Genomic DNA, 19,107 nt, shown 5'->3' on the forward strand with positions numbered 1-19,107 from the left:
GGCATGTGGGATCTTCCCGGACCAGGGCACGAACCCGTGTCCCCTGCATCGGCAGGCGGACTCCCAACCACTGCGCCACCAGGGAAGCCCTGTGCGGAGCTTTTTATTGTGATGAATTCCCACTTGTCTATATTTGCTTTTGTTGCCTGTGCCTTTGGTGTCATATCCGTGAAATCATTGCCAAGACCAATGTCAGGGAGCTTTTCCCCTATGTTTTCTTCTAGAATTTTTACAGTTTCAGGTCTTACATTTAAGTCTTTAACCATTTTGAGTTGATTTTTGTGTATGGTGTCAGATAAGGGTCCAATTTCAAAGAAAACAATCAGAAAAATCTTCAGTGTACTGAATGAGAGAACATATTTGCAAACCATGTATCTGATAAGGGGTTAATTTCCAAAATACGTAAGGAACTCCTACAACTCAATAGCCGACAAACAAATAACCCAATTAAAAAATGGGCAAAGGGGGCTTCCCTGGTGGCACAGTGGTTGAGAGTCCGCCTGCCGATGCAGGGGACACGGGTTCGTGCTCCGGTCCGGGAAGATCCCACATGCCGCGGAGCGGCTGGGCCCATGAGCCATGGCCGCTGAGCCTGCACGTCTGGAGCCTGTGCTCCACAACGGGAGAGGCCACAACAGTGAGAGGCCCGCGTACCGCAAAAAAAAATAAGGGCAAAGAACATGAATAGACATTTCTCCAAAGAAGATATACAAATGGCCAACATGTGCACGAAAGATGCTCAACGTTATGGTCATCGGGGAAATGCTAATCAAAACTACAATAAGATATCACCTCACACATGGTAGGATGGCTATTATCAAAGAAACAAAAGACAGCAAGAGTTAGTGAGGGCACAAAGAAGAGGGAACCCTTGGTGGGAATGCAAAATGGTGCAGCCGCTATGGAAAACTGTGTGAACGTTCCTCAAACAATTAAAGATAGAACAAGCATTATGATCCAGCAATCCCTCTTCTGGGTATTTACCCAAAATAAGTGAAATCAGGATCTTAAAGAGATTTTAGCACCGCTGTGTTCATTGCAGCACTACTTCCACTAGCCAAGATGTGGAAACAAACATCACTGATGGATGAATGGATACAGCAAACGTGGTATATACATACAATGGAATATCGTTCAGCTTTGAAAAAGAAGGAAATTCTGCCATACGTGACAACATGGATGGACCTTGAGGACATTATGCTGAGTGAAATAAGCCAGTCACAAAAGGACAGATACTGTCTGGTTCTACTTATAGGATGCATCTAAAATAGTCAAATTCAGGGACTTCCCTGGTGGTCCAGTGGGTAAGACTCCACGCTCCCAATGCAGGGGCCTGGGTTCAATCCCTGGTCAGGGAACTAGATCCCACATGCATGCCGCAACTAAGAGTCCGCATGCCTCAACTAAGAATCCACATGCCGCAATTAAGAAGTCCACAGGCCGCAACTAAGAGTCTGCATGCCACAACTAAGAGTTCACGTGCCACAACTAAGAAGTCTGTATGCCGCAACTAAGAGCCCACATGAAACAACTAAGAGCCCACATGCTGCAACAAAAATCCTGTGTGCCACAACTAAGAACCAGCGCAGCCTAAATAAATAAATATTTTTTAAAAAATGGAAATTTATTTTAAAAAATAGTCAAATTCTTACTATACGATCCAGCAATGCCACTCCTGGGCATATATCTGGACAAAACTATAATACAAAAAGATATATGCGCCCTTATGTTCATAGCAGCACTATTCACAACAACCAAGACATGGAAACAACCTAAATGTCCATCGACAGATAAATGGATAAAGAAGATGTGGTACATATATACAATGGAATACTACTCAGCCATAAAACAGAATAAAATAATGCCATTTGGGCCAACATAGATGCAACTAGACATTATCATGCAAAGTGAAGTAAGTCAGAAAGAGAAAGACAAATACCATATGATATCATGTATATGTGGAATCTAAAATATGACACAAATGAACCTCTCTGGGAAACAGAAACAGACTCATGGACATAGAGAACAGACTGGTGGTTGTCAAGGGGGCTGGGGGAGGGATGGGGTGGGAGGCTGGGGTCAGCAGATGTAGGCTTTTATATATGGAGTGGATAAGCAGCAAGGTCCTACTGGATGGCACAGAGAACCATGTTCAACAGCCTATGAAAAACCATAATGGAAAAGAGTATAAAAAAAAAAGACTGTATATATATGTATAACTGAATCACTTTGCTGTAGAGCAGTAATTAACTCAACATTGGAAATCAACTATGCTTCAATAAAAAAATCTTTTAAAAAAAGGTCAAATTCATAGAACCAGAGAGTGAAATGGTGGCTGCCTGGGGCTGGAGGAAGGGGAAATGGGGAAATTGCTTATCAACAGGCGTAAGTTCCCATTATGCAAGGTCAGTAACTTCTAAAGATCTGCTGTACAACACCATGCCTTTGAGTTAACGATACTCTATTATACACTTAAAGATTTGCTAAAAGGGTCCATTTCATGTTGTGTTCTTACCACGCCTTCCCCCTTTTTGAGAAGAGAAAATGGGAACCCAGAAACATAAATCTTCCTCTAATAAAGGAATCAGATGTCAATTAAGGAAAATCTATGAAGTAGATGATGTGCACTTAAATTTTTCATTTATTTGGGTCTGTGTGATAAATCCCTTTTGTGGGCTGAGAAAGCTGAATTCATGGACTACCACAGGGGACCCTGGCCTTGGCTGCCTCATGAATAGAAAGAGAGGAAGGTCTCCCCAGAGTTTGAATTTGACCATGCTCTGTTCTTTATCAGAAGCAACAAACATCTCTGTTATTAATTAATTATGTGAATGTGAATTAATGCATGTGACTGCTCAGAACGGGGCCTGGCATACAATAAGTGCTCCGTAAGTACAGGCACACCTTGTTCTATTGCACGTTGCTTTACTGCGCTTCACAGATACTGTGTGTCGTTTTTTTTTTTACAAATTGAAGGTTTGTGGCAACCCTGCGTGGTCAGATGAGGGTTAGCATTTTTTTTTGCAATAAAGTCTTTTAAAATTAAGGTACATACTTTTTTTTTTTTTTAGACGTAATGCTATAGCACACTTAATAGATTACAGTATAGGCTAAACGTAACTTTTATATACACTGGGAAACCCAAAATTTTGCTTTATTGCAATATTTTCTTTTATTGTGTTGGTCTGGAACTGAACCCACAGTATCTCTGAGGTCTGCCTGTATCTGTTTATCCAATGGAAAAGGACAAGGATTTTCTTGCTTTCCAATTGTCTTCCAAACCGTGAATGCTTGTATCCATCTAAATGGCAGGGCTGCTTGTTTGTGGCCATGAAAAAACTCCACAAAGCCTGCTTTGATACTTGTGAGAAGTGACAAAACACAGCTACTTCAAGAGAGCCACGTCCTTAAGTTACACTCTGTTCATCACATAAGATGTAGTTTACAATAAACATAAACATACAATAAACATCTATTCTTTTGTTGTTGTTTAAAGTCTGATTCCCCAGCACTATCGAGACCTCAGTGTAGCTCTGGGAGCTTGGGCTGTCTGTGCCCTTAATGGATCTCTTCAAAACACACTCATAAAACAGCAGTGCAGCTGACATCTCTAAACCCCAGGTATCGTGTGAGGCTTTGTTCCTTCTGCAGAGCCTCAAGCTTTTCTTAAGCAATGGGTCCGATCCCTGTCAGCACATCAGAAACCTCGGGGAGCTTTTGAAACTCACGTTACACCCCAGACCAATTGCATCCGAATCTCCAGGGCGTTTTAAAACATCCTAGATGATTCCCACGTGCCATCGAGGCTGAGACCCCGCCCCCCCCCCCCCCAAGACCCCTGCTCTCCACCTCCTCTGCCTGGTGAGAATATGCAGTTACTCTTCCATTCTCAGAGTGACCTTGGAAGACTTTTTTTGAGTTTTTATGGTAGAGAACCCCCCAAAGTGTTTTATTAACCAAACGTTTGCTTTGATGGCCCCACAGAGGAGGGTCAAAGAGAGTCTGAATCACTCTATTTACTGCCCTTTGGACGGCTCCATTTTAATCACTTAGAGTCATGCAGGCCTGGGTTTGCCTCTGGCCTTCTTCCTAACTAACTAGCTGTGTGACCTGGGGCAATGACTTTGCCTCTTTGAACCTTAGTATCCTCTTCGGAAGATGGAGACAGTACTGCCATGCTCACGAAGCACCAGGGAGGAAGAGAGGGAAATCTGGTAAAGGACTCAGCACGGTGCCTGATAAACTTACCATAAGTGTTAGAGTAGCCATGCCCTCAATCCCTGGTAGCTATTGTTGGGGGACAGTGATAATAAACGCTCCCAAGAGTGGGTACCGCCTCCTAGCAGCCCAGCCCTCCACCGGGAATAAGAAGAAGCCAACCCCCAGATGCATCCCGGAGGCTCAAGCCAATAACGAGGACTCACAAACACAGTGGGGCAGGCGAGAGGTCCAGATGGGCGTGCCGGTTTCACGGCTGTAGCAGGTCAGGAGGGAGCTCCCTTCCAGCACGAAGCCCGTGTTGCAGGTGTACTGGATGGTGGTGCCCACCAGCAGCACGGGGTCCGAAATCAAGCGGGTCGAGTGGTCTACTTCCCCGGGATCGGTGCAATACATAACTACACAAGATGAAACCAAACCAGGTGGGTGTTAGGGCCTGATGACCACTGGTTTGCCAAGAACTACAGAATGATCTAGAACATTTCCTCACTTAGTTCTTTCCCTGTCTGAAAGACACTGCATGCGGCTGGAAAACAGGCCAGGACAAAAGAGACTTGAATTTAATTTCACTTTTAGAAATTTGCCCAAAGAAATGTTTGCATCAGGGCCCAAAGACCCATATACAAGACTGCACACTGCACATAATAATATTTGTAATGGTTAAAAAGCAATCCTTTAACATAAGAGGAGTTAAATATCATGCGGCAACCATTCCATGAAATCCTGACCAACCACTAATGAGAACAAAGAGCTCTTTCTTACTGCTTTCTTTGCAGTACTTAACTACAGGAAAATAAGCGTCCATTACATTCTTTCATTCGTTCACTCATTCATTTATTTGGTCTCACCGTGTCGCTTGTGGGATCTTAGTTCCCCGACCAGGGATCGAATCCCGGGCCCAGGGCAGTGAAAGCGCGGAGTACTAACCACCGGACGGCCAGGGAAGTCCTAAGTGTCCATTACTTTTAAGTTAAAAAGTCAATATAGATAAAAGGAAAATAATAAACCAATTAAAAAGGAATGAAGTATGGAAAAGAGAGAAACTGGGTTTTAAATTGACAACAGTAATGTAAATTTTACACTGTGACTCATGATACACTATTGTTAATATTTATGCAGAAAGGAAACATCTTAAGACTAAATAAAACCTATTTCTCATTGTGCTGCAAAAATAAAAATAAAAAGGAATGAAGTAGATCACACGTGTGATATGAAAAGATGTCTATTTCTGAGTTGAAGAAAAAAGCTGTTGCAAGGCAGTTTCTAGCAATTGATGCCTATTATGGTAAAGTATCTGTATCTGCAGCTATGTCTGTATGTGTAGCCATAAATATCTCAACATACACAATACACACACACACACACATTTACGTACGTGTGTAACAGACACATACAAACATATGCAATTGGAATAAAACAGAATAAACTCTTGAGAGCAGATCATAAGGGATTTTCACTTTCTACCTCATTATTTTACTACCACTTGATTACCGTATGTTACTGGCACAATTTTAAGATATAGTTATATATTTACATCTTTTAATGTCAAGAGTGGAGCTTAACCAATGAAAGGTGGCTATAACATTCAGGGACTTCTAGGTGGGACCCCATTGTTCTAGGAGGTTATTCTGCTCTCATTTCACTAGAAGAGAAGCGCTTCGGTGGGTCTGTGTCTTGAACGCAGAGTGAGCGTGGCACCCAGCCTGGGAACATAAACATGCAGGCACACAACAAGCCCAATACACATTTATTTGCTCTACTCTGGGCCTTTTCTTGGCAAAAATTGAGGCATGGGAGGGGATCCCCCATAGAGAGCTAGTTATGTCCCCTCCAAGCCTTTAAAAATGTTTAAACAATAATAATGATGATGCAGATCGCACTGGTGGACTCGTGACGGATCTCTCCTAACTGCACAGCTCACGGTCCCTTTTTATTTTCTATCACAATCCACACACATGCACACACCCCACATTCTGTTGCAGAACAAATCGATGTGTCTGTGTAGCCGGTTTTAGGGATCTTCAGCGAGTTCTTTCATGTTCCCCACCGTTATAATTTTCCTTGATGTTGGAATGTTTATGACAGGAATTGTATGTAGCCCCCCCATGCTCTCCTTCCCTGACAGCCTCTTTCTCTGCTGCACTTAATATTTCTTCTTGGGCAATTGGTGATTTAAGTCATGCTGAACAGATCTACCAAAGTATCACCAAGGACCAAAGGATTCCCAGGAAGAAGGTTGCAGACTAGAGCTTTAGGTAGGAGGTGGGAAGCAAATGGATGAGGGGAGAGGCCAAATTTAGCTCCCCCCACCCCGATACTAAGACATCAGGGTAGAAACCATTAGAGGCACTTGCTGTCGCTACCCCTCTTCAAGACGTGAAACTCAGCTATCACTAGACATACTTGGCCTGCACTCAGGCCAGCACTTAGGGGAGCAGGCAGAAGGAACCAGGAGACTGGGCTGGATGCTGTCTGGATAAAGGCAGCTACCTACCAGTGTCTACTTCAATGTAAATGCAAGAGAAAGACCACTGAAGGTTTAGAAACAAGGAGAAGTTTTCTTGTTTCTCTAGACACCTTCACTAAGGCATTGCCAGAAAATTCAAGCTACTTCTTTTAAAAAATTATCATCGATCAAACTATTTCCATTTTGGAACTGTTGAGAAAATAACACGTGCCTTAAAAAAAAAAAAAAGTTGGCTACCTACCATAGGGGTTTTGAACTGGGGCTCCTAGGGCCAACTTAGATTTGTTTTGCTTGGCTTCTGCAGGTATTTTAACGACTTGAATTTGAATGATGTTTTTACACAGGCTACATATATTCCTGCTGACCACAGTCCACACCATTCCCTAATGTCTCACACCCAGCCTGCTTTACTTATTTCCATTATCTGCCAGGCTTTTGAAACCACCTGGGTCTGAGATCCTTGCCCTTGGGCTACAAAATGACATTGGTGAACAGCACCAGTGTGTTGGTGGAGTAGAAGAGAGGCCAGATTCTACACTGAATAGCTCCTCTGCATCCACGCAAAAAATACTCCATGGGAGGGATTTTCCATCCAATGACCTAGAGGAAAACAACAAGACTACTCTTACTTTTCTCACAAAATGGGGGATCGCTGCTCCAGCTGAGGTCCCACTGGCAGGTGAGGGTGTCGCTCCCCACGATGTCATAGCCGGGGTCACACTGGTAGGTGATTCTGGCTCCCCTCACGAGCTCCGTATGAGAAGTGGTTTTCCAACCATTCTGGATCTCAGGCAAATCTGAGCAGGAGTCGTTCCTTGACACCTCTTTAAAACAAAAACATCATCCTTAGATGGGGAGGTGGCCTTGTCGTTGGGGGTTCCTTTTATGAATGTCAGAGGAAAGAGAAAATAGAAGAAAAAGCCCCCAGAAGTAAGCAACACAACTTCTGAAATCCCTTAACCTGCAAGAACTCTTCCCTAGGGGGACTTTACAATGATTTCTGTTCATTTTGGATGTGGAACCTCCAGCCAAGCCATCAGAGGACTGCAGCCCCAGCTGATATCTTGACTATAACCTCATGACAGGCCCCAAATCAGGACCGCCCAGTATTAACTCCTGAATTCCTGACTCACAGAAACTGTGAGATAGTACACGTTTATTGCTAATTTTGCGGGGCGTCATCTGTTATGTAGCAATAGGTTGCTACTACACTCAGCCTTATCCTAAGAATGTCCATAAATCTATGGGTTTGATAGATTAGGCATATACATTTTTGTAATGCAGACTAAGATAAATACGTAACTATTAAGACAGAAATAATTATTGGCTGCATTCTTCAAATCACATTGCCTACCACCAGTGAACATTAACCACACTCCGGAAAATCTACACACAGCTTATCGTCACAGAATCTTCCTCTGGAATAATTCTGTTTTCCTCCTGCAAACCTTTGTCCCTAAGGTAGCAATCCAAAGCCCACTATTATCACTCTCGCTTCCAAGTGCCCACTGCGCAGAGTCTGAGAAGAGGGCTAATTATGCCATATAATTAATTTGCGGTTCTAATGTGCTTCTGGGAAAGGCAAAGTACCTCCATTGTCTGCAGGCAAGTCATTCTGAGAAACAAGCAATGGCTTTTCCAGGGATTTCATCATGATTTTATTTGGGGGAAGGAGATCTCCTGGGTGTCTGCAAGAAGAAGGGGAGCGGGAAATGGCTTCTAGAAGTGCTTGGTGGGGGACAGGAGCCTCTATTTTTAGGCCTTTGAAAAATCAGCCAAGCCCTGGATTTGGGACACAGCTGCAAATGTTCAAACTCTGGATGAAAGAGGAGAAATGGGGGCAAATACTTGCTATGTGGTCTGCCTTGTACCAGATGCTTTGGGACTGAGAAAGGTTTGCTTGTCTGACTTTTCAAGATGAGCCGGCATGGCTATACATTTCCACGGGCCCTCCCATCTCCTCCGTAGCATTCATCACATTTGTCATTCTCAGCGGCTGCCACCGTGCAGCAGAGCCTTGATTCAAACCTTGGCCCTACTGTCTACTAACTGGGTGGTTTTGGCTAAGTCACTTAACCTTCTGTTCTTCAGTTCCCAGACTCTACCCCCAGAGACCCTGATTCAGGAGTCTGCATGTTCACCAAACACCCTAGGCAGAGCTTCTGGAATTATCTGTTCCTATGAACCTTTGTTAACTTTGCTTAGAATGAGAAAACTGGCCCAGGAGTCAGAGAACTTCCCTTCTAATCTTCTTTCTTTATTTTAGAAGCTGTGTGACTCCAGTCATGTCAATAAACGTCTCTGAGCCTCACTGTCCTCAATCAGAGAATGGAGACAAGAATCATGGCCCTGTCTATCCCTAGAGGCAAGATGAAAACAAATTAATGTGCAGGATATAAAAATAACACTAAGACAAGTTATATGGATTCATTGATTTGTTTGACTAAGATGTGAGTGCCTACTATGTGCCAGGCACCAGGAATATAGAGATCTGAAGTCATGGTTCCATGCTCACAGTAAAGATCAGCACCATGGTCCAACTTCTGGGCAAAAGAAATACCTAAATGTACTGAATACATACCACCACTTCCCAGTCTTATGCTCATGGCAGACATCACTAATCAACCATAGCAATCTCTTTCTTTGAATCAAGCTGAAACCTCCCAATCCTTCTCAACACAACATTCCAGGGAGCCACTGTCATTTGATTGGAGTTGACCTACAATATGGAACTTTTTATTACCCTGGGATTAGAGGAATAAACATACAAGTGACCAATATCTCTTTGAAAAACACTGCTTACTTATCTCTGCTTTTTAATTCCCTTCCCTCCCATGCACTTGACCACAGACAACAGCAAAACATAAGAAGCAGTGAGAAGAATGGGTCTTTGCTTCTGTCTGTGCAAAGGAGAATTACGGGAAGTCAGAACCATGTAAGGCCAGTGTTCCTATGGAAGGTTTTGACAGCAGCCAGAGCAGATAAGCCTCGGCCACTTTCCACAGCTGGGGTCAGGCCTTGAGATCAGTGTAGGAGCTTTAGTATTCTCTAGATGAGGGGCTTCCCTGGTGGCGCAGTGGTTAAGAATCCACCTGCCAATGCAGGGGACACGGGTTTGAGCCCGGGTCCAGGAAGATCCCACGTGCCGCAAAGCAATTAAGCCTGTGTGCCATAGCTACTGAGCTTGCGCTCTAGAGCCCACAAGCCACAACTACTGAAGCCCGTGTGCCTAGAGCCCGTGCTCCAGCACAAGAGAAGCCACCACAGTGAGAAGTCCGCGCACTGCAACAAAGAGTAGCCCCCGCTTGCCGCAACTAGAGAAAGCCCGTACGCAGCAACGAAGACCCAACGCAGCCAAAAAAGAAAAAGCGAATTCTCTAGATGACAACAGAAACCCCTAACCCTTCCATCTGATCCCTCTACTGGATGGGAGTTGCATCTGTGACTTGTTAAATCTAGACCCAGGGTAACAAATACCTCTCCCATGCCCATGACAGACATCACTAATCAATCACGGCATTCTTTTCCACTGACTTCAGGCATGGCCTCCTCTGAAAACAACATGGTCTTCAACCCGGGTAGTCATGGGCAATTGATTGACATCAACATTGACATACAAAGGCCCACTTTCCTTTTCTGTGAAATTAACCTGTGTTTCTTTAAGAGAAATAAGAAAAAAGTTGAGCTGTTCTCTCTTTTTGTGTTACCCATATTAGCCAGGCTGTATACCCCTGGGAAGCACTCTCTGAAATCCTGTGCTCATCAGCATATGATCCTGATATTGTCTGTTAATGGGACTCTTCCATTTTCACTAACTGGCTCAAGGGCAGGGAGAGAATTCTATTCATTCCTGTATCCTGATGCCTAGGACAGGGCTTAGCATGAAAGCTTGTGAACCAAACTCTCTGGAAAATGGAGATAATGCGTTTGAAGATGAAATAAAATAATATATGTAAGAGTGCTTGCCAACTGCAAATTGTCACACAAATCTAAGTTTGAGCTTCAATTAACAAGAGCACCTCCTCTTCAAAATATTGCCAAACTGAACAATGGCCAGGCTTTCTGGTCAACCTTGGGCAGCCTTGGATAGAGTCATATTTCTTCCATCAAGCTGAATGCAGTTTTGCAAGACTGACTCGGGCACCAGAGGAGACAAATGAACAAAACTATGACCTCATCTTCCAGTAGAGAGGGAGGCGGGGAGGAAAGGTCTAAGGAGACAGACTGAAGCCAAGTCACCAGAAACTTTCCCTCCAAAGGCAGCTGACTCTGGAGGGCACGTCACCTGGACAGCCTCTGCCCAGGGCATCACCCAGTAAAGAACGCATGGAAAGTGGCAGCAGTAACACCCTGAAAATACCCAGTGTCGCCATCAAGGGTAAAAAGGCCCCTGAGTAACATAAAAAAAAAAGATCAATACTTGTGATTGCTTCTCTGAGAGGTACCTGCAGAGCAGAGTGGGGATGGGAAGTGTCCACCAGCTGGAAATAAAAAAAGCAAGGGACTTATTTTCATATGCATGAGGCTCCTTGAGACGGCCAATGGTCAGGGAACTAGCTTGTATTCTGGAGGCAGTAGGAGATACAAAGAGAACATTTTGTATTAGCTAGAGATGGGCAAATCTTCAAGCCAAGGGGAGGAACCAAAGACACGGAATCGTGCTCAAGCCAGAGGGTCTTTGGTGGTGGCAGAGAGACTTGGCAGGATCAGTCCTCCTTTTCCCGGTTCCACCTTGGAAATCAAGATGCCAACCTCTTCCCTGGGGGGTGCAAGCAGGTCCCCTAACTGCTGGCTGAATCCTGCCCACTGAAACCCCCAGGAGGCAAGCACCCACCATCCTGGATGCTGAAAGAAGTTAGGGCTTCTCTACCTCTTTATGTCTCCCAGGTTCTCTGCTATTGCCAAAAATATTGGGGGTAGAGAACCCTAAGAGCTGGGAGCCAGGAAGCCTGGGTGTGAGCCTCAGGTCTGCCCCTGATGATCAAGTCCCTCATCCTTGGTGGTCCAGGGCTTCTTGTGCTGTGACGAGACAGGCCTGGACCAGACACTCTCTCAGTTCAAGTCCCTTCCAGGGCTGGGATCAGTGGGACTTCACAGTGTTCTGGTCCCGTGACTGCTGGCGAGGATAGCAGCTTGGACTAGGGTGGTGGACATGGATAGATGGAGAAGAGTACTTGGATCTGAGATATATTGTGGCAGTAGAGTTGAGAGGATGGACTGGATACAGGGGAAGCAGCCTGAGAAACCAGGAGAGTTGTGGTCCCGCCTCCTGGGCTGGGCAGACAGCAGGAGCAGTGAGAGGTGGTGAGGGCAGGGAGGCAAAGAGGTCGCTCTGTTCTGTCCGTGCTAAACCTGAGCTGCCAGTGGGACATGCAAGAGCGCAGTGAGCAGGGAGCTGGAGAGATCTGGAGTTCATGGGAGAGGTCAAGGCTGTAGGTACAAACTAGGGGTCAATGGAATACAGATAAAACCATGGGCCTGGATGACAGCACACAGAGAGAAGGCAGGACAGGGTCCAGGATGGGACCCTCCAAGGTTTAGAGCTTGAGCAGAGGAGGGGGATGGAGCCAGGAATGAATAAGAGGGAGTTTCAGGGTGAGGAGTGAGGAGGGAAGGGTGTGGGTAGATGAAACAATTAAGAAGCGGGTACTGGATGCTCACGTGTGAACTTAGTTTGAACTTTATAGCAGGATTTTTTTTAAAGATGATGGGAAGAGAAAAGGTTTGGAAGACACACCAGCAAGAAAGAATATAAAGTACGGGAGAAGAGTATGGAGGTTCCTTAAAAAACTAAAAATAGAGCTATCATATGATCCAGTAATACCACTCCTGGGCATATATCTGGAGAAAACCATAATTCGAAAAGATACACGCACCCCAACGCCAATAGCAGCACTATTTACAATAGCCAAGATGTGGAAGCAACCTAAATGTCCATCAAGAGAGGAATGGATAGGGCTTCCCTGGTGGCGCAGTGGTTGAGAGTCCGCCTGCCAATGCAGGGGACACGGGTTCGTGCCCCGGTCCGGGAAGATCCCACATGCCGCGGAGCGGCTGGGCCCGTGAGCCCAGCTGCTGAGCCTGTGCGTCCGGAGCCTGTGCTCCACAACGGGAGAGGCCACAACAGTGAGAGGCCGCATACAGCAAAAAAAAAAAAAAAAAAAAAAAAAAAAAGAGAGGAATGGATAAAGAAGATGTGGTACCTATATACAATGGAATATTATTCAGCCATAAAAAAGAATGAAATAATGCCATTTGCAGCAACATGGATGGACCTAGAGACTGTCATATGGAATGAAGTAAGTCAGACACAGAAAGACATATACCACATGATGTTGCTTATATGTGGAATCTAAAAAAAGGGTAGAAATGAACTTATCTACAAAACAGAAATAGAGTTATAGATGTAGAAAACAAACTTATGGTTACCAGGGGGGGAGTGGGGAAGGGATAAATTGGAGATTGGGATTGACATATACACACTACTATATATAAAATTAATAACTAATAAGGACCTACTATATATCACAGGGAATTTTACTCAGTACTCTGTAATGGCCTATATGGGAAAGGAATCTAAAAAAGAGTGGATATATGTATATGTGCAACTAATTCACTTTGCTGTACACCTGAAACTAATATAACATTGTAAATCAACTATACTCCAATAAAAATTTAAAAAAATAAAGTATGGGAGGTAGGAGAGAAAGGGCTGTCTTGGTTGGATGGGGCTGCAGGAGAAGAAGAGTCCTTACGGGAGAGCCAAGCTTCAGTTCAGGCAAGATGGCATAGGTAATGCTTTGAGAAGTTGCAAATATGGAAGAGTGTGTTGATGATATAAAGTCACAGCTGACTGCAAATGAAAAATGATGAATCTTAAAGTTATGAGACGTTATCTACTAAGTCCTGATATCAACCCTGTGGAGGAGGTATCACTATTTCCATTTTACAGATGACAAAAAAGAGGCTCGGAGAGGTTAAGTGACTTGCCCAAGGTCACACAGTCATCAATGATAATCCTAAGATTTGAACCCTTGTCCTTCCGACTAGAGAGACCAACCTCTTAAAAAAAAACGAGGTATATTTACCGTATCAATATATTAAAAAACTCATGTAGCACAACCCTCCCCAAAAGACATATCTAGAAGAAATTGTCTTAACTAGCACCTAAACCCAAGGAGAAAAAGTGACTGGCTAGAATACTTACCTATGTAGTTCATGATGAATCCCTGGCCCTTCCCAAAGATGAGCCCGGCAGGGTCTGAGTGGAACTGGATGGTTAGGTCTGGCGTGGACGAGTACAGCTTCTGGGGTCCGCTGTTTCCAAGGTACTGCCCCAAGATGTGGGGCATGACCTCATCACCGTCGTAGATGGTCAGGATGTCGCTGTTGCTTAGGTTCAGGCTTGGGGGGCAGAGAGAAGAGAAGGGGTCTTGTGAAGCCAAGTTAACAGGCATTCAACAAGCCTTTGATTTCTTTTTTCAAGCAACACTCATTTTCTTGAGATATACTATGCGTCAGATCCCAAGCTAGGAACTGGGGGTGAGGAAGGCATTGACTGAACCTGTGAACAGGATGTGCTGATCCTTCTAAAAGCATCGCACACAGATCTGTGGATGGATTGGGCCTTTGAACACTCATTCATGAAAGGACCTTCCCAGCATGGAGCTCACTGCAGAGTCAAGTGCTGCATTGTCTGTAGAATTGCCTTCAATACCCCTGTCATTAACAACTTTTTTTCCTGGGTGAAACTAAGTGCTGGGCATTGAGCCACCTGCTGGGGGTGTGACATGGGTCTTCCATTTTTCTGTGACGCAGAGCAAGCTGACTGCTTGCTAATGATAACTTGCATTCTTATACAAGGTGAAATGATCCTTGCACTTATCGTCGGCAAATTCCTCAAAATCAACCAGCTAATCTATTATGTTTAGGGGACGGAACAGAGAATGGGATGGAGCACTTATTCATGAAATATGCTCCAACCTGCCATCACTATTCAGAGCATCACAGGATGACACATTTTTAAAGACCCAAACACAACAGAGTACCTTGACACTCAATATTTGGACAGCGATGGACAGTTAATAATCCAGAAAGCACTTCAGTACGGCAAAGAAACCTGTGCTATGTTAGGTGTGCTGGATAAAATTGATCTGTGATTGTAGGAACGCCAGACAGTTCAACTTCGGCTGCATCAATCATGGACAGATATTAACTTACGCCTCTTTCCTTCCTTTCTCCTTCTCCGCTTCTCTCTTTCTTCCCTTTTTCTCTTATGTCTTTCTCCTTTACTTGTATCCCCTCCCTAATATTTCCAAGCACCTACTATGTGCCAGGCACCGTGCTGTGCTCAGAGGACACGAGGAGTCACAGAGCAGAGGTCTGTTTAGACGAGAAAGCCAGGGATTGTGGTAGGAGTTACAGTCAAGGTAGGTGCAGAGAAGTGTGTCTAACTCAGATGGGGGGCATCAGAGAGGCCTCCCTGGAGGAAGTGATCCTCAAGAAAGAGAAGGGGACCACTAGGCAGATAAACAGGAGGTGGGGGGGAGAGGGCAGTGCCTGAGGCAGAGGGAAGAAGGAAGAGGGGTCATAACTCCTGAAGGAACTTGCCTGGTGGTCAGTGTGCCCGGCTCTGGGTATAGACATGGAAGCAGGAGACAGACCATGAAGGGTTTAGAGAGACAAGTTTAGGTCACTTGGATGTCATCTTGCTGGGGATGGGAGACAGTAAAGGATTTTTAAACAGGAGCATCCTGACTGAGCAATTCACTGCCGGAGGAGAGGCGTCCCCACCTCCCCACGCCCCCGCTTCATCCACTGCCCAAGGGCGGTGTTTGCTGCCACTCCAGGAGCAGGGAGGAGATGTGGAAACCACCCATGTTGTTGGTGCTTGAAGTAGTAAGAACAAAGCAACAGAAACACAAGGCACACTGCTGAAGGTCTCTTTCCAGAGGGCAGGGGACATATTTTATCTACCATAATTCCTCATGTCAAGTTGTCCCAACAGGTGGCTTAGGGAGATTCTAACTGTCCCCATAACCTCCATCAGCTTCCCCGGCACCACCCCCAAACATCCTCTCCTAACAAAAGCTGTGCGCTTGCTTTGCACACAGGGCTTCCAGACAAGCTCCGAGACTCCACCTACTCCCCGCCAGTTTACAACCAGGCGACAGCCGCTAAAGCCCTATTACATTGACATTCTGGAGTCGCCGCCTTCTCTTGCACACAGTAGGTGCTCAATAAATGCTACGCCATGAAAGAGTCTGCTGGAGACCCTATTTGACAACAGAAATAGTAGGGTTGATGTCAGCTTTTGAACTATGGAAGAGCCTCTTAACTCCAGTACCATGAAAACATCAATAGCTCATGAAAGTGCTGGATTAGGCTAGTGCGAAACGTGGTAGATGGCAGATATATTCCATAAGCCAACTTCACAGCCGATCCGCTGGTAACAGTGGGTTGCAGACAGTGTACAACTTGGCTTTATTCTATCATTCATTTCAATGATCTCAATGCAGTAGAAGCATCTTCAAGGGTGCAAACAGCTTTCATATGAAAACCCTAGCACAACTCTCTGTTCTTTCTAAAACAGGAAGGAGCACACAGCCTTGGAAATCAGAAAGCTCTGGTTTCATTCTTGGTTCGACACTTTCATGGAGGGCATGTGTTTTCTCTGAAGTTCCTTGTCTGCGAATAGGGCTTAATATTTCCAGTCTATGTCATGGGCTTTCAGAGTGAGGTAAGGCAGGCAGAAGATCTGGGATCAGACTCTAGGTTCACTGGTAGCACCTGAACAAGTCTGGTCAGGTCATTTGAATGTTATGTCATGTTGTAATGTTACTATGTGCATCATACCATCATCACCACCACCACCATCACCATCACTATCACTGTCACCACCACCATCATCACCGCCATCACCATCATTCTCTTTTTGGATTGCCATTTATACCAAATGACATCAGATGGCTTATGTCTGTGATTCTCAGCTAGAGGTGGTTTTGCCGCTTGGAGACAGTTGGCAATGTCTAGAGACATGGTTGTCCCGGGGGGGCGGGGGAGGTATGCCACTGGTGAGTCCATGTCAGGGAGACTGTTAAAACATCCTACAATGCACAAGATAGCCTTCTCCCAAATAAAGAATTTGGACCACAGTTATCTGGTCCAAAATGTCAACAGTGCTAAGGCTGAGAAACCCTTATTTATGGGAATGTATTCTGTAAACTGTGTGCAACAAACTATTAAATGCAACTTCTCCTGTCATCCTGGAATTTCAAAGTCCCCTAAGCTAAGAATAAGGCAACAGGGACTAAGCATTCCTACTTTCTAAAGGGATAGACGTGGCCGTTGTTTAAGGCTGGGTTCTCGGGACTTCCCTGGTGGCACAGCGGTTAAGATTAAGAATCCACTTGCCAATGCAAGGGACACGGGTTTGAACCCTGGTCCGGGAAGATCCCACATGCCGCGGAGCAACTAAGCCCGTGCGCCACAACTACAGAGCCTGCGCTCTAGAGCCCACGTGCCACAACTACTGAAGCCCGTGCGCCTAAAGCCCATGCTCCACAACAAGAGAAGCCACTGCAATGAGAAGCCCGCGCACCGTAAGAAGAGTAGCCCCCGCTCGCCTCAACTAGAGAAAGCCCGTGCACAGGAACGAAGACCCAATGTAGCCAAAAATAAATAAATTTATTAAAAAAAAAAAAAAAGACTGGGTTCTCCAGAAGCTGAGCCTGAGCAAAGATGTGAGTGTCTCTTGGAGTCTGGCTTATCTGGGAGGCCACCCCAAGCAGCACTGGTGGGGAAGTGACACAGAAGGAAGGGAATGAGCCAGTGCATGGTGCAGAGGTGGGCAAGTTCCACCGTGGGCAGTGGGCTCAGTCCTGCAGGAACTGTGAGAGATGGTGCAGAACATACCTTGGGGGAGAGGGAGCTGGGGTATTTATCTTCCAGCTCCCATCCCTCATTGGCTGAGGACTGCTACTAGGGGTACTAAATCTCCAGCACTTCTGACTTGCCCACGTGGTACCAGAGAGAGCCTTCAGGTGAAGAGGGTTGCAGTAGGAAGCCATCCTGAGTACACAGTGGCAAGGGCTACAGGGCTTGGATAAGGCACCAGTGGCATCTGCTACCACCATCTATGCAGCTCTTTCAATCTGAGCCCTTCACCCACTTCTAGCTTAATGAAGGCAAGGAATTCACTGGGCGATCAAAGAGGCTTGCAGGAAAGGCTGCCTTACGGGGCAGGTCACTGTGGGAGGGGAACCAAGGGGAGGGGAGAAGGTGTATCACCCTCATCTGGTGAAGAGAGCTTCGAAGAAATTCTTGGTGGCTTGACAGTGACTGCATTTGATGTTCACCAAGAAAAGAGGAATGAGAAAAATTAGCCTGGAGCTGCCCGCCTACCTGGGGGCAGAGCAAAGGGAGAAAGGGGGGTGCTGGGAGTGAGCTACCCATCACTGATGAGAATGGGGATGTTTCCTAGGTCTAATGACAACAGAAATAGTAGGGTTGATGTCAGCTTTTGAACTATGGAAGAGCCTCTTAACTCCAGTACCATGAAAACATCAATAGCTCATGAAAGTGCTGGATTAGGCTAGTGCGAAACGTGGTAGATGGCAGAGGTCCTAATGAAGGCAGCCACTGTGCATCTCCTTAAAAATGGTCCCACTCTGAAAGGGTGATGGAATCCAGCAGAGGCGAAGGTCAAGTGCATCCAGGCTCTGCCCATATCAAGCATGCCCCGTAAGAGAGAGGAAAAAAAAAAATCAGCATTCTACATCTTCCATAATATAACAGTGCAGTGACATTAGACTGTCCTGTGAGAAAGAAGCAGCGCACAAGGCCCTCTCTCATTACAGAATTCCCAGCCCAAGAAGCCCTGCTGAGGGAGGGGCGAGCTTTTGAAAACGAATAATGTTTAGAGCTGTATGATTAGCAGACTGAACTACACTTCTTAAAGACCCATGAAAACAAAACTTTCAGCCTGAGAAGCAAAAAAAAAAAAAAGAAAAATGGAGAAGGTACAGGAAGGGCAGTGGGAGAAAGAGTAAAGTTACTCTCTCCTGTATCCTTCTGGATCCATCTTTTTGAGAGGCTGGTTCCCATGATATATACAAATGCTGATACTTCATTTTCTGTCCTGATCCAAAGACGAGCCTGCGTTTTTGCTGGCCCATCCAGCTGTGTTTGATATACTGAGTACAACCAGGGTCCCTGCCGCTGGGCCATCCTCAGCAGCTGAGAGGAAAATGCAGAGACTTATTAAGGCAGAGAGACCGGCCAAAGGGCAGAGCAGGGTTTTTTGCCGAGGGCGGAAGAGAGATGTCAGCCAGATACAATCTGAGGAGGCGCCAAGAAATCAGGGTGTCAGTTTTACTCCAGAACTAATGGGAAATGGAGTGGTTCCGGCAGGCAGGTGGGTT

The 19,107-nt window shown here is 45.4% G+C and overlaps 1 protein-coding gene across 5 annotated transcripts in view; it reads right to left on the bottom strand.

The window, feature by feature from the left end:
- The window catches only part of SEZ6L (seizure related 6 homolog like), a 201,992-nt gene that overhangs the window by 25,505 nt on the left and 157,380 nt on the right, over nucleotides 1-19,107 (bottom strand). For 3 of the 5 annotated variants that reach the window (XM_033412785.2, XM_033412784.2, XM_012538199.3), the window contains exons 10-12: nucleotides 13,893-14,089; nucleotides 7,315-7,509; nucleotides 4,425-4,616 (exon numbers count right to left, since the gene is read on the bottom strand). In XM_033412785.2, the coding sequence (XP_033268676.1) occupies nucleotides 4,425-4,616; nucleotides 7,315-7,509; nucleotides 13,893-14,089 (584 nt within the window). The remainder of the gene's footprint in view (nucleotides 1-4,424; nucleotides 4,617-7,314; nucleotides 7,510-13,892; nucleotides 14,090-19,107) is intronic. The other 2 variants (XM_033412786.2, XM_033412788.2) reach the window with 2 other exon arrangements.

This window comes from Orcinus orca, chromosome 15, assembly GCF_937001465.1.
Source record: "Orcinus orca chromosome 15, mOrcOrc1.1, whole genome shotgun sequence".
Classification (NCBI taxonomy): Eukaryota; Metazoa; Chordata; class Mammalia; order Artiodactyla; family Delphinidae; genus Orcinus; species Orcinus orca.